At 49.4% G+C, this 13,800-nt stretch overlaps 1 protein-coding gene and 1 long non-coding RNA gene across 12 annotated transcripts in view; one reads left to right on the top strand and one right to left on the bottom strand.

The window, feature by feature from the left end:
• CPEB2 (cytoplasmic polyadenylation element binding protein 2) overlaps window positions 1-5,278 on the bottom strand; it is a 68,423-nt gene extending 63,145 nt beyond the window's left edge. For 8 of the 11 annotated variants that reach the window (XM_038533357.1, XM_038533356.1, XM_038533355.1 and 5 more), the window contains exons 1-2: window positions 3,524-5,278; window positions 359-640 (exon numbers count right to left, since the gene is read on the bottom strand). In XM_038533357.1, the coding sequence (XP_038389285.1) occupies window positions 359-640; window positions 3,524-5,278 (2,037 nt within the window). Of the gene's footprint in view, window positions 1-358; window positions 641-2,206; window positions 2,363-3,054; window positions 3,154-3,523 lie in introns of those variants that run through there. The other 3 variants (XM_038533358.1, XM_038533368.1, XM_038533362.1) reach the window with 3 other exon arrangements.
• The window catches only part of LOC111095264, a 68,032-nt gene continuing 56,938 nt past the window's right edge, over window positions 2,707-13,800 (top strand). The window contains exon 1 of the long non-coding RNA XR_005357197.1: window positions 2,707-2,812. This is a non-coding gene — a long non-coding RNA (uncharacterized LOC111095264). The remainder of the gene's footprint in view (window positions 2,813-13,800) is intronic.

Genomic DNA, 13,800 nt, shown 5'->3' on the forward strand with positions numbered 1-13,800 from the left:
CATTTTAGTTTACCTATATCGGAGAAGAAATTTATTTTGGTGGCCTACTAAAGATGAACAAATTCAGGCATTCTTGAGCTGCCAATTAAAAAGCTTCATGCATTTAAGAAATACAGCAGGTTTTTCTATATCTTATGAAGCTTCTTTCCTACTGTGTGTCTCAAGAATTTTTAAGTCTCAATTTTCTATATACATATGTATTTTATCCTTTGGCAATTAAATTATAGGCTTAAAAATTAGAGCTTTTTTATTATGTTTTAATCTGTTAATTTTACCATACTAGTATTACTACCACCACCCAATTTCCTATTTTGAAAGATAAACATTAAAAATAAGACCATTTACATACCATTCTTACCTGTAAGGGTAAGAGTGTATTACTATTGTTGTCTGTTCTGAACACATTATCTTCGATCCAAGATTTTGGAGTCAGTGATGGAGTTGAGCGAGTAAATTTCGGTGGTGCTATGACATTACCAGAAAACGGTTTCTTCAATGGAGATATCTGATTCATAGTTCCTGGAATTCCCATGTTTCCAGTTCTACGATGATCTCTGCCATGCACTGCTCCCCACGACATACTTCCAGTGCCCCAGCCACTGCTCTGATGGTTGCTCCAAGGAGATTGTTTCAGAAGAGGCTGAGAAAAACACATCTGTTTAAATTACAGGCATTTAAAGAGTTTATAATTCAAACTCAAATTTACACCTGAGCTAAAAATATAATCTTAAAAAAATCTCTAAAGGCAACAGAATATATCTTAACAGGTTACGAATAGTAATAGGTTTGAGATCTTGCTATATGAAAACATTCATTTAATGCTAGATGGGTTTTCATCCTCTTGTCCATTTTAAATGATAATGACTCAAGCAGATATTTCATAACAATTATTAAAATAAAACCACGCAGTTACTTTTCTTTCCCTTCAAAATTATATAATAACCAGAAAAAAATAAACACTTTAAAATTGAAATTAACTTTGAAGATCCTCAAAGATAATAACCTACACTGTGATCTTAAAACAACCATATTCTGCTAGGCTTACAACTAAAAACATGGTCTTTAATTAATAAAGATAGGAATAATGATAGGCGAGTTCCAAAACAAACTGCACTAATGCAACAGTGGATAATGGTAACCTTTGGTGGTGGTCTCTTGCGTGAACTAAAAACACCTTTCAGTATAGTGATAGTACAGAAAAAAAGCCTTCTTTGTTTAACTTTTTAAGATGTTTTATTCCAATTTTAATGTAGTTTCATTTAAAGTGTTTTTGTTTTTCTTTCACTTAATTATCCATGAACAGTTAAGCAATTATCTGCTGTTACCCATAGGTGGATCCACTGAGATATACCAAAGATAAACAACTATATGCCTTGATCATTCATTCTAGCAGAGATCTCAATAATACAAATCTCCATTCAGTTCATTTTCAAAAGTAAATTATATTCCAAACTAGAACCTATAACCAAAAAAAAAAAAAGGTAAGAATGTGCCAAGAGGCAGTAACTATAGTTTTTTTTGAAAAGTATTAATTGCTAGCAATTATGTTGTCAATAAGCTTACACTAACAGTGAGCCAGAGGAAGTATGGACCATGCAGTTGTTCTAATAAGTTGGAAGAAGTATTCTTATCAGAAACCTCCTTCTTACAAGACAAAAACAAACAAAAAAACAACTGAATCTATAGTACCTATTTTAAAACATTCTTAAATTCCAATAAATTCATAAATATACATTGCCCCCTCCACACAGTTCCAAAGGCATAGCTCAGGGGCAGTGAACAAATCACTCCATTCTTGAGGGGCCTTCCTTTCCTTACTGATAAAGTGTTCAAGGTCTCTTCCAGTGATCTTAAAATTCCACATGACAGCTGGGTGACCTCCTAAACTTCACTGTGAGAACCATCTTCTGACAAAAAGCAGATTATCGTTAAATATGAATCATAACATTAGGTCTTCTAATGTTCTACATCATGGGTCTAAGAATACGAAAGTACCTAAAAATAATTACCTGTGGCAACCTACAAGTTGAAAAAAAAAAAAAAAATGAAGACCCTGACACACAAAAGATACCCTCTAGGGGTTGTGGAAACCATGGGAAAGTGGAACATTATTTCAGAATTCCGTAATTTCAATCCTCGTAGGCCACATTCTCGTTTTTTGGGGAGACACCAGTAATCCAAAATTAAAAAAAAAAAAAAACTTAACTGTTACTCTGGTTAATTCAAATAAACTCGGAAGTGTTACTTTGGTTAGACAGTATTCATCTTTCAAAAGGTGAGCTCTTGAAAACTTCAACTGGTCAATGGAAAAAGTTATAGGAGTAAGCAGGCACTGGTTAAGGTCCAATTTTGCTGGTCTCTCGATCCTCAATCACGAAAATGACCTTAAACATACTAATCACTACAATAAATGCTGACTGGATCGGAAAAGAACAAAATAGTCTTTCAATGTCAATTAACCAACCCAGAGGTCATTCAAACACTGTATTGAGAAGATAACAAAATAGAGCTTGAATCAGAAATGACTCGGATGAATTAAAAAAACAAAAAACAAAAAGCCCTGCCGAGCGTGATTTCATAATCGCATTACCGCAGGTAAAACAGACAAACCCCATCGTTCAAGAAAAGGTTAAGGCCACCGAAACACCCCGGGAGTCCTCCTCCCTCCGAGGTCGCACACGAATCCCGGGCTCAAGTTTAGTTCGGTCTCAAAACGCCACAGAATATTCGTCACGCACGAAGAGGCGCAGAGACCCAGGGCCGGGCCTCCGGGCCGCGACCGAGCCGGCGCCGCTCTACGGCCGTCTGACAGGTCCGCCCTGACGGCGCCCGCGGCGCCTCGGCCGCTGCTCTCCCGGCGCCGGGCCCTCGGCGGGCGCAGCGGCCGGCGGACGGGCGGACGGGCGGCCGGGCGGGCGGGCGGCTCGGCGGCCACCGCCTGCCCCTCCAGACCCCGCGCCGGCCGGGGCGCCGTGAGCCAGGCTGGACCCGAGGGCGCCTCTCCGCCGGTCCCCACTGGACGACGGGGAAGAGTCCCCGGCGCCCCGCACGCACCGTCCGCGCCGTTCCGGTTCCTCCTTCCCGAGTTCGCCTCCCTCGGCCGCCGCCCGGGCCCGCCCGTCCTCGCCGCGTCCCTCGGGCTTGCGGGCCGCGGACGGCGGGCCTCCTACGCCAGCCAGGGGCGCCCGCCGCGGGGGACTGCCGAGCCGCCCCACCCGCCGCCGCCGCCCTCGGCCCGGGCGCCATCCGGCCGCGGCCCCAGCCCCCACCGCCGCGCCGGGCGGGCGTTCGTTCGAGGGGGCGCCCGGCCCGGGCGGCTTCCAGCACCAGCCCCCGGCCCGAGCCCCGCAGCCCCGCAGCCCACGGCGGCCGCTGCCCGCCCGCCCGCCCGCCCCTCCGGGGGCCGGTGTCCCCGCGTCCCGTCAGCCTTCTCCGCCTCTCGGTCCCGCTCTCCCTCGGGCGAGCGGCCCTCGCCACCCGGGTCCCCAGCCCCGCGGCGCAGCCCGGCCGCCGCCTGCCGTACCTGGTGGTGGTTGTAGGAGTTCCTCTGCTGCAGGAAGGCGGCGGCCGCCGCCTGGTGCTGCTGCTGGAGCTGCGGGCTGACGGGCGACCTGCGGCTCTGCGGCTGCTGCTGCGCCGCGGGCGGCGGGGGCTGCTGCTGAGGTAAATTCATGGCGGGCGGCGGCGGCGGGGGCACTGCGGCCGCCGAGAAGGGGCCGCCGAAGCCGCCGCCGCCGCCGCCGCCGCCGCCGCTCGCCGGCACGCTGAGTCCCGCGCAGCCGTGCGGGGACACGGGCGAGAAGCTCGGGAAGAAGGCCGGGTTCATGGACGACGGCAGCCCGGGGTAGAAGCCGTTCTCTGAATCGGGGCTGGGCGGCGGCATGGCGCTGAGCGAGCCTGAGCCTCCGCCGCCGCCGCCGCCGCCGCCGCCGCCCGGGGTGGCGGCCGAGGAGCCGGGCTGCTGCGGCTGGGGCTGCGGCGGCTGCTGGGGCTGCGGCGGCTGCTGCGGCGGCGGCGGCGGCGGCGGCTGGGGCTGGGGCGGCGGCGGCGGCGACGCGGTCTGCACCGACCAGGGGGTGCCGAAGCCGGGCAGCGGCGGCGGCGACGCGGAGCCGCCTCCCCCTCCGCCTCCGGGGGGCCCCCCGCCCCCGCCGCCGCCGCCCGGGTGCGGAAGGTCCGGGCTCTGCAGGCTGCTGAAGGCGCCCGCGCCGAGCGCCCCGCCGGGCAGGAGGTTACTGGGACTGTTGAGCAGAGGGTGGTTGGGGGACTCCATGGAGCCCGGCGCGGGGTTCACCGGCGGCGTCGAGGGGGCCAAGCCCGCATTGGGGGGCTCGGCGGCGCTGCCCTCGCCCGCGGCCGGGGTCTTGCGAGGGCTGCCCGCGCCTCCGTGGCGGCGCCGCGGGGCTGCGGGCGGTGAGGGCTGGAGCTGCGGGAGCGGGGGCAGGTCGGCCGGGCGCTGCCGCGGGGCGAAGTCCTGCGGCGGGAGGTGCTGCGGGTGCGGTACGCTGAACGGCGGCGGCGGCGGCGGCGGCTGTGGCTGCGGGCGCTGGGCGAGCTGCGCCGGCTGGAGGAGCGGGCCGGGCGGCGGCGGCGGCGGCGGCGGCGGCGGGCTGAACCGGCCGGGGCAGTGGAGCGGCGGCGGCGGCGGCGGCGGCGGCTTCGAGTCCGGAGGGTGGGGAAGGTGGGGAGGGCTGAACTCTTTCCTCTTCTGGCTGCTCAGCTGCTGCTGCTGCCGCTTACTGAAGTCCTGCGGGGAGGAGGTGCGGCAGCAGCAGCAGGAGGAGGCGGAGGAGGAGGAGGGGTGGTGCAGACTCGGTTTGAAGTCCTGGGAGGGGAGGAGGTGGGTCACACCCGCGTTCGTGCCGCCGCCGGGGTGGTGGTTGGGGAGTTTCTCCGCGGCCGCCGCCCCCGAGAGCGGCCGCGCCGGCTGCTGTGTCAGCCCCAGCAGCAGCTCATCCTGCATGGTCTGCTGATGCGCCAGGAACGGGGAGGAAGAGGAAGCGGCGGCGGCGGCGGCGGCCGAGCTGGCCGAGCTGGCCGAGCTGCCCGCGCCGCCGCAGCCGAGAGGGATGGGAAAGGGGGAGGCGGCCTCCGAGATGCCGGTGACAGGCAACGGCGGCGGCGAGAGCGGGCCGAAGGGCGTGGCGGAGGGCTGCGGGGCGGCGGCCGCGGCGTAGGGCCGGGACGCGCCGCCGCCGCCGCCGCCGCCGCCCAGGGGCCCGGGGCTGCCGCCTCGCAGCGGGGCGGCCTGCAGCACCCCAAGCCCCAAGTCCCTCATTTATGAGGCCGGCGGCAGCGGGAGGGGACGCGCCCCGTCCGCCGCCCCGTCCGCCGCCCCGTCCGCCGCCCCGCCTAGGAAGCCGCCGGATCTGGGGCGGCGCGGCCGTGGTGGAAGGAGGGGAAACCAGTGAGAGGGACACCGTGACTGAGCCAGGGGCACCTACTTCGGCCCCGCCACCCCCGCGGCAGTCACCGCCGCCTCCCGACACCGGCTCGGGTACCGCCGCCACCGCCGCCGCCGCCGCCCTCGCCGCTTAAGAACTCCGGAACGTGCGTCAGCGCCACCTCACAATCGCACCGCCCCCCGCGGTGCGTCCCGGCACGCGCGGGCGCGAGGCCTCCGCGCCCCCGCGGCCCCGCCCCGCCCCGCCCCGCCCCTCATTAGTATGCAGGCCCGGGCGGGGGCGCGCTCGTGCCCCTCGGAGGCCGGCCAGGGCCGGGGAGCGCGGGAGCGAGCGGCGCGCCTCCTCGGCTCCCCTCGGCTCCCCTCGGCGTCCCGGGGAAACGGGAGGCCGGTGGCGGTGGCGGGAGCGGGCGCTCGGCTCGGGCCTGAGCCCCCGCCGCGCGCGCACCAGGGCGAGCGTGCGCGGGCGGCGCCGACGGTTCCTGGGCAACGGCCCCTCCCGGCGCGGGTTCCGCGCAGAGGCTGCCCTTTGGTCGCACGCGCCCCGCCCCGGCCCCGTCGCCCTCGCGGCCCCGCCCCCTTCCTGTCACCTCGGTCCCGCCCTCGGTCACATGAGGCTTGGCCGGTGCGACGCGGGCTTCCCGGGGCTGCGGTGCCCCACGGGGGAAACTGAGGCCGGGGACGGCTCCGGGGAGTGGCTGCCGGCCGCGGCGGCCGCGCTGCGAGCGGAGCGGGGACGCCGGCCCTCCCCGCCCTGGAGGCTCGGCCCGGGGACCCTGAGGCCGGCTGGGTGGTGCGTGCGGGCGGGCGGGCGCCGCCTGCTTTGCAGACCGCCCAGCGCGGTCCCGGCTTGCAGCCCTCCTTCCTGCTCGCCCTGGAAGGCGCCGTCTCGGGCTGGTTTCTGGTTTGGGCTTGTCGTGCTGCCTGCTGCCGTGGACCTTGCTGCCGCCGCGTGAAGGCGCTTTCTGCGGGCAAACATGAAGCCCCGGCGGTACAGCAGACGCGCTCACTTGGCCAGCGAGGGGCGAAGTCCCGGGGACCCAGCGCGGCTCCCCGTGGTTGTCTGCACACAGAGGCGCATGAAGTGGGTTCGGAGGCGAGCTCCCGTGGTAGCCCTGGGCCAGCTCCAAGTCTTAGGATTTCATAAAAACCGTGGAGTGTGCCAGCCTCAGGACTGCCCGTGTGGGACTCCTCCCTGCCACTTTCGTTCTGGCTCCCCTGGCCCTAACCCCTCCCCTCCCGCCCCAGGGAGACTCAATTTTAAACATTTCCTAAGCTTTATGAGTTTTCAAGGGAGATTTCTCACATCAGGGGAAAAAAAGGAGGTTCTGACTCAGCAACAGACTTGTTGAGGCTTGCAAAATGGAAGGGGAGAGAGCTTTCCATGGTGGAGCTCTTGTTGAAAGCAATAGAAGAGGAACTAATCCTGTGTATTTCCTTTTTTTAAAAGAAGCATTTAACATAGAGAAAAAAGAAATATGTGAGGGTCTACATAAAAACAGAATGATCCTGTTTTGCAATTTTAACTTTTTCTTGGCACTTAAGAGAAGTGAAACTATTGGAAAAAAAAAAAAAAAAGTCCCAGAATTCAGACTAATCCTAAAAGCAAGAGAGGATGTCCAGACTACTTGATTTTTTTTAAGTTATCATTTTTTTTTGGGGGGGGGGGTTGAGATACGATTGACCTATAACATCGTATTGGTTTTAGGTGAACAACAAAATGATTTGTCTATATGTTGGGAAGTAATTATCACAATAAGTTTAGTTAATATCCGTCACTGCACAGAGTAACAATTTTTTTTTCTTGCAAGACTCTACTGGATATTGATTTACAACTGGAGTGAGATTGGTGTTCTAGCTTACAAATGTACACTCCTACTGGTGTAGGCAGAGTGTACATTTTCATGAGTCCTTATTCTCTTTAATTTCATTTCTACTTTTGTTACTTCACTGTTTCAGATTTACATAAATCAGGATAAGTATAGTAGAGAACAACATTGCAGGAGGAAAATATGTTCCACGTATTATGTTTATGTCTGATATCCTGTCTAATGAACTAAGTTTGATATAGGTAAAAGTATTCTTAAAAAAACTCAAATGGTTCAGAAATCGGTCAGGTGTATAGAAAATTGGTTCGAGTACATAATCTCAAAACCATTTTTAACAATCAGGCAAAACGTAGAACTGGAGAAGCACTTTTGTTATTCTAAATTACAATGTCTAGACAATAACTTGAGCCCATTACAATTAAAAATATAAATGGCCATTTCCACAGCATCTATCGACGTATTCTTAACTATTATTCAGTAGTGTATTACAGGGAAAAACTACTTCACAACTGAAGACTTTAAGACTGTCTTAAAAATGAACACATTTCTTTTTCTAAGTGAAGTTATATTTGGAATCATCTGCACATCCAACAACAAATCTTGAAAGAGGAAGAAAATATAGGCATGAAAATTAGCTCAATCATCCACTAAAATTGCAGTTAGTGTAATATACGGAGGAAAGAGAGCATATATTTACAAGCCAAATGCTGCCATTCTGGGCTAAAGTTTGAATAAAAACAAGATTTCATGGTGTTCTGATACTGGTTTTGTTTGGGAAGATTTAGAGATCTCCAAAACAGAGAAAAGCCATCTCATTTAGTATCATGTAATAAGGTCAAATCTCATATTAGGTATAGTAAATTCCAAAATCCAACTGCCAGACCCTCTGCTCACCACTTTTTTTTTTAACATCTCAGTCTGTTGTGAGGACCCCATTTTTTTTATCTAGAGAAAAGTTACATCCTGAAATCTCTTTTAAGCTGATGAATAATGCCATTTCAATAATGCCATTATTGAAAATATTCAAACAGAAAGATTTCCTATGGTGGAGGTGGGTGAGAGGGGAGGGATTGTGGTCCTCCAGCAGCTCCAATGCCAAAATCTTCTGAGGCTACATTCTGTGTTGATTGTTAAACTCATGTGATTGTTAACTCAGTCTCTGACCTTATATGAGAGTCTCTTGTTCTTTCATACCACTGTCCTGAGCCCATGTTTTAAAAAATATTTTTGCTACAACCTTGGACACACACATACACACGTGCACTTGAAATAAAGTTTTAGGCAATTCTTACTCTTTATAAGTGCAATGAACTCTAGTTTTAAGTTCTATGTACTATGTCAAATCACTAAGCTGATCTCAAATCACTAAGTTGATTTTAAGTCCCATGATTAGGCCATGAGCTGAAATCTATTCACACTGTTCTAGAAGACTACTTCACACCTTCTCTATCTCAATGTCTCCTGACACCTTCTCTCCTACCCTCATTCTCAGCTGACCTGGCTTTCTATTTCACTGAGAAAATAGAAGCAGTTCCAGGAGAGCTTTCACAGGTCCTCACTGTTCCCTTTTCCAGTCACTGTGCATCTGTTCCTACACACCTTCTTCCTTCCTGCTACATGGAGGGCCTGCCCACACTGCACACTACTATCCCCTCCACTGCTACACCAGATCCTTCCCACACCTGCTCAGAACACAGCTTTATAGACATTCCAGTCTCATAGCCACCCCACATTTAGCATATCCAATATTGACTCTCCCATCTTGGCAAATGGCACCTCATTGTTATAGTTTCTTGGGCAAAAAAAACAAACAAACAAACAAACAAAAAAACCTAAAAATACTAATAATAAATAAAAAGGTCATCCTTGACCTTTATTTTTCTTTATGGCATATTCAAAACATTATTTTGTATGCTGCTTGTCCTACCTTTAAATTATGTCCAGAACCCAACCACTTCTCACCACTCCTACCACAAGCAGCCTGAGCCAGGCCAACATGATTATCCCTGGCTTGTTGCCCTCACCTCCTAACCAGCCTCCCAGCTTCTGATCTTGTCTCCCTATGGTCTCTTCACACGGCAGCCAAAAGGTTCCTTTCAAAATGGAAGACAGATCATGTCAACTTCCCTGACTAAATACTTACATTTTCCTAGAATAACAGTCAAGACGTTTTCGAGAACCAAATGGTTATTCGTGATTGCCTCCTACCTCCATGAACCCCTCTGACCATTTCTACCCACACCATGCCAAGTCAGCCTCAGAGTCTTTGCCCTTTCAATTCTCTCTGCCTGGAATACTTGTTACCTAAATACCAGCAGGACTCGCTCTCGTGTTTCTCGTATCTCTGTCCCATTTCTTTTAGGTCTCTGCTCAAACTCATTTTCTCGATATTTCTCCCCCCCCCTTAACACCATCACAAATAGCAACCCCTTCCTTCCCCTCCAGCCTCACTATTACTCATAAGTGGTTTGATTTCTTTTCCTCATCTGGCACTCTATGTACTTGCATTGTTAATCTGTCCTTCCTGTTAGACGGCAAACCCCACGAGGAAAGTTACATTGTTTTGTCCACCGCTGCATCTTCCACACCTAGAACAATCCTGGCATGCAGTAGGCACCTAACAGTTAAATGTGCATGCACTGTTCCACAAATGAATAACAGTTTTAGAAAATAATAATAAGTATACTATAGTAATACAAGGGTCTTTTAAACAGCTGCTTATTTGTTGGCAGGAGTTACCCAAACACCATCCACAGGCTGCTAGGAATTACAAGCAAGGCAAGATAGTTCCAGGCATTGATAGGATACATGTGTGAGGACACACAGTTAGGGCAGCTCAGGATTGTAACACCAGGGAAGAGATAAGCCTGGACTCCAGGAGGCAAGACTTCTGTTTTATGAGCTTACAGGAGGATCCCAGGCTTCAGAGACTGGGATATTGCGGAAGGAGACTGAAATGCAAGAGTTCATCATAGGAACTTGAACAAAGAAAGGAGTCAAGGCTCCAGCTCACAGAAACAGGAGTTCACATAGAATGGCCGTGAGGCCAACTTGATGCTGAGTGGTCATCTGCTGGTGTCCTACTGTGGCCTTGCCTGTAAATGCGAAAGAGTTAGTCTTTGGAAGCTCATTGGCCTGGCTTTGGGTTGGAGGGGGGAGGGAGTAGAAATTGAGGCCCATACTGACCTTGTCCAACTTCACGTGGCTTTATTGACACAGCACTCCAGAGTATCACCCTCTTTAATACTTCTGGTTCTTTTCCACTTTTCCAAACTTCCCTGCATACTGCCTTCCATTGCCTTCCTTAGCTTTCCATATCCTTCGCATGTTGGAGTTCCTTAGGCTTATATTCTTGGTCCTCTTCTCTACTTCTACATACTCTTTCTAGGTGACCTTATCCACTAGCATCGTTTCAAATATCATCTATATGCTAATGTCTAACACATCTCTCTCTAGCCCAGAGGCCAAATTCATATTTCTAACTGCCTGTTAACCAGCTTGACCTGGATGTCCCTTAGACACACCAATTCAATATGCCCATACCCTAATTTACCATCTTCCCCCAAACCTGCTGCTCCTCCTCTTTTTCTCCCTATCTGGGTTGATGGCGTCACTACATGAGTTGCTTGAGCTGGAAACATGAGTCATCCTCTTCTTCCTTCTATCTCACCCTCCAAAAACATTTGGTCACCATATTATTAATTCTGTAGCAGAAATACTGCTCAAATGTTGTCCCCTTGGTCCACTCCTCTACCTGTACCTTACCTCTCAATCTTTTCTCTGTCCTGCCCTAGAGCACAGCATCTTAGCTGGCTTCCCCACCAGTTCCTCTTCTGAATCTCTTCTCTTTAATGGTGTCAAGAAACAACTATAATCCTGTCAAACATCCTCCTTAATAAGTACCTTCCTAGCTTCTGCTGTATCACATCCAAACTTGCTGGGGACTAGGACCTTTCAAAAGTTATTTGTAACTTTTCTCATTGCCTTTATCACTTGCCACTCCCCATAGTACCCAATCCTCTGGATCAGACATGCCTTTTGATAGCTCTGGTCTTTTGCACATAATGTGTCTACTTTCTGGAATGCCTCTTACCTCTCTGAATCAGCCAATGCTTCCTTACCATTCAAGACACAGTTCAAATGCCATAATGTTTCTTGGTTCTCCCTGGACAGTGAGTTAAGCCCTCTTCTATGTTCTCTTACAGCATTGTCATATATTTTTTTTATTAGAATACTTGTCACAGGGACAATAATTATCTGTCTCCTTGGCTAGACAGAGTCTCCTTTGAGATGCTGAGTTGCTCTAGGTCATGGGCTTTCCTTTATGTATCTCCACAACTCTTTGTCTGCCATTATGCCTGAAACACAAGTGCTCAATAAATGTTTCTGGATTAGTAATTGCCCTGTGAATGCTGTAGGATGGCGAGATGAAAGGAAGGAGAGGAGAGAAAGAAGGAATGAAAGGGAGGAGGAAAATGTCTGTCTACAAAGCACACTTTTGAGGAGATAATGCCATTTTCTAGAGAACCATAACATTAATGACTTATGTTTGCTAAAGGAAGAAATTAAAAAATAAAAAACAACCGGACCATAACAACAAGAACAAAATCTCACTCCCCTTCCCATTGTTTTCTTTGGCAACACCAACCTGAAAACTTTATTCTGGTTGTTATGCTATCCAAGAATGAATCCATCAACAAAGAAAAATATCTAGAACCTTTCCCTGCCATTAATGTATAGAGTCCAAACACAATAAAAGGTCTTCACGGGTTATGTCACCGTTTGTGGAGCCTGGGACATTTGTCATCCAACTCCAGTACTCCCACCTAGAAGAGAAGCCGTCAACCTCTGCAGTAATATTTTAACTATTCTATCACTTCTTGACTTGTATTCTTAGATCTAGTCAATTTGACTGGATTATAAATCTTTGGGGTCAGTGGCCATACCTTATATATTCCTTTCTGTTCCTAGTTCTTCTTGATGCTTTTATGAACCCAGAAACTACTTATTGAGTGTCAACTATGTGTCAGACACCATGCTAGGTACTGGGGTACAACCATGAACAAAACCAAAGACAAATGCGCTATTCTGCAGCATTATAGAGCCTTTTGATATCAGCTGTGATCATTCCCAGCCCTATTTGTCTAGACAGAATAGTAAACAGTGAGATTATAGGCCGAAACTGACCTACTAAATTGGCAGTCCTACATGCTCTAACATAGCCTCGCCGGACTGGTCATGGGTGGAGCCCAGGACGGATATGGAATATTGAGCTAAGGCAAATTCAGCAGGAAGGCAGGAGACATCACACACTGAAATACGTTGTAATCCTAGCTAGACAAGGAATTTTAACTTTTTATCCCCTTAACTTGTCACGATATTCTTTGCGACTAGATAAAGCAAATAATATTCCTATTTTAGAATTGGAAAACCAAAGCCCAGAAACAAAGTAATTTGCTTCCAGTAGTTTGCGTAGCTTGGGGTTAAAGCCCCCATCTCCCTGTTGTTCAGTCTGCTGCTTCATTGGCTATCACCCGAAATCTACAACATGTCTGAGCCATACGGAGCCACAGGGACAGGCCCCAGGAACAATGGTTGTTACTTTTACTAAAGGATAACTGATGGAAAGGGTAATGCTTTTTCTTTAAAAAAAAAAAAAAAATATTTATTTATTTATTTATTTGAGAGAGAGGGAGAGAGAGCAGGGATGAGGGGCAGAGGGAGAGGGAGAAGCAGGCTCCCCACTGAGGAGGGATCCCCATTTGGGGCTCAATCTCAGAACCCCAGGATCATGACCTTAGCCCAAGGCTGACACTTAACCTACTAAACCACCCAGGTGCTCTGGAAAGGGTAATCTTTGAAAACTTGCCAGTAACACCTAACTAAATGAATAACAATTGGCAGTAGTGATCTCAGAATGAAACCTTTTTATTTTCAAAATACATAGCAAATAAAAACTCAGAAATGCTTCTCAAATGTGCATACTAATTTTTCTCCTATTAGAATAATGAAGCCTGGCAGTATATATTGGATATATTGCATTTAATTTTTTTCTTTCGTTCTGGAAAGCTAACTCCTTCACTTGATAAATTATTCTCTGCAGAGAAAAGTGGAGAAGCATTTTGACTAAATATTAAATATTTAAACTTTATGTAGATGAAAAATATTTCATCTATTAAATTTGATCTTAATATTTTTAGAATCTTAGAAAGATTACAAGTTTTAAATATTTTTTTTTGAGGGGGGGGAGAAACACTGAATGTTTGGTAATGAATAAAAATCGTGAAGTGTATTTGGTACCAGGGAATACCTCCCTCCTTTGTACAACAATTGATTAAGTATAAAAGACAATGTCTTTTTACATTTAAAAGAGATATTTAATATTAGTCCAGGTTACTGCTTCATCCTTACTGTTATCTATTCACTTTTTGCTCCAGGCAGGACTGTAGGAGTTTATATCATCTTGTATCCAAAATTCATGTATAGCCTTAAGTCATTGCATTAACTTTGCAAAACATAGCAAGAAGAAGAAAAATAGACCTCAAATTTCAATAGAAAAAAAAGTTA

The sequence above is a fragment of the Canis lupus genome, chromosome 3, assembly GCF_011100685.1.
Source record: "Canis lupus familiaris isolate Mischka breed German Shepherd chromosome 3, alternate assembly UU_Cfam_GSD_1.0, whole genome shotgun sequence".
Lineage (NCBI taxonomy): Eukaryota > Metazoa > Chordata > Mammalia > Carnivora > Canidae > Canis > Canis lupus.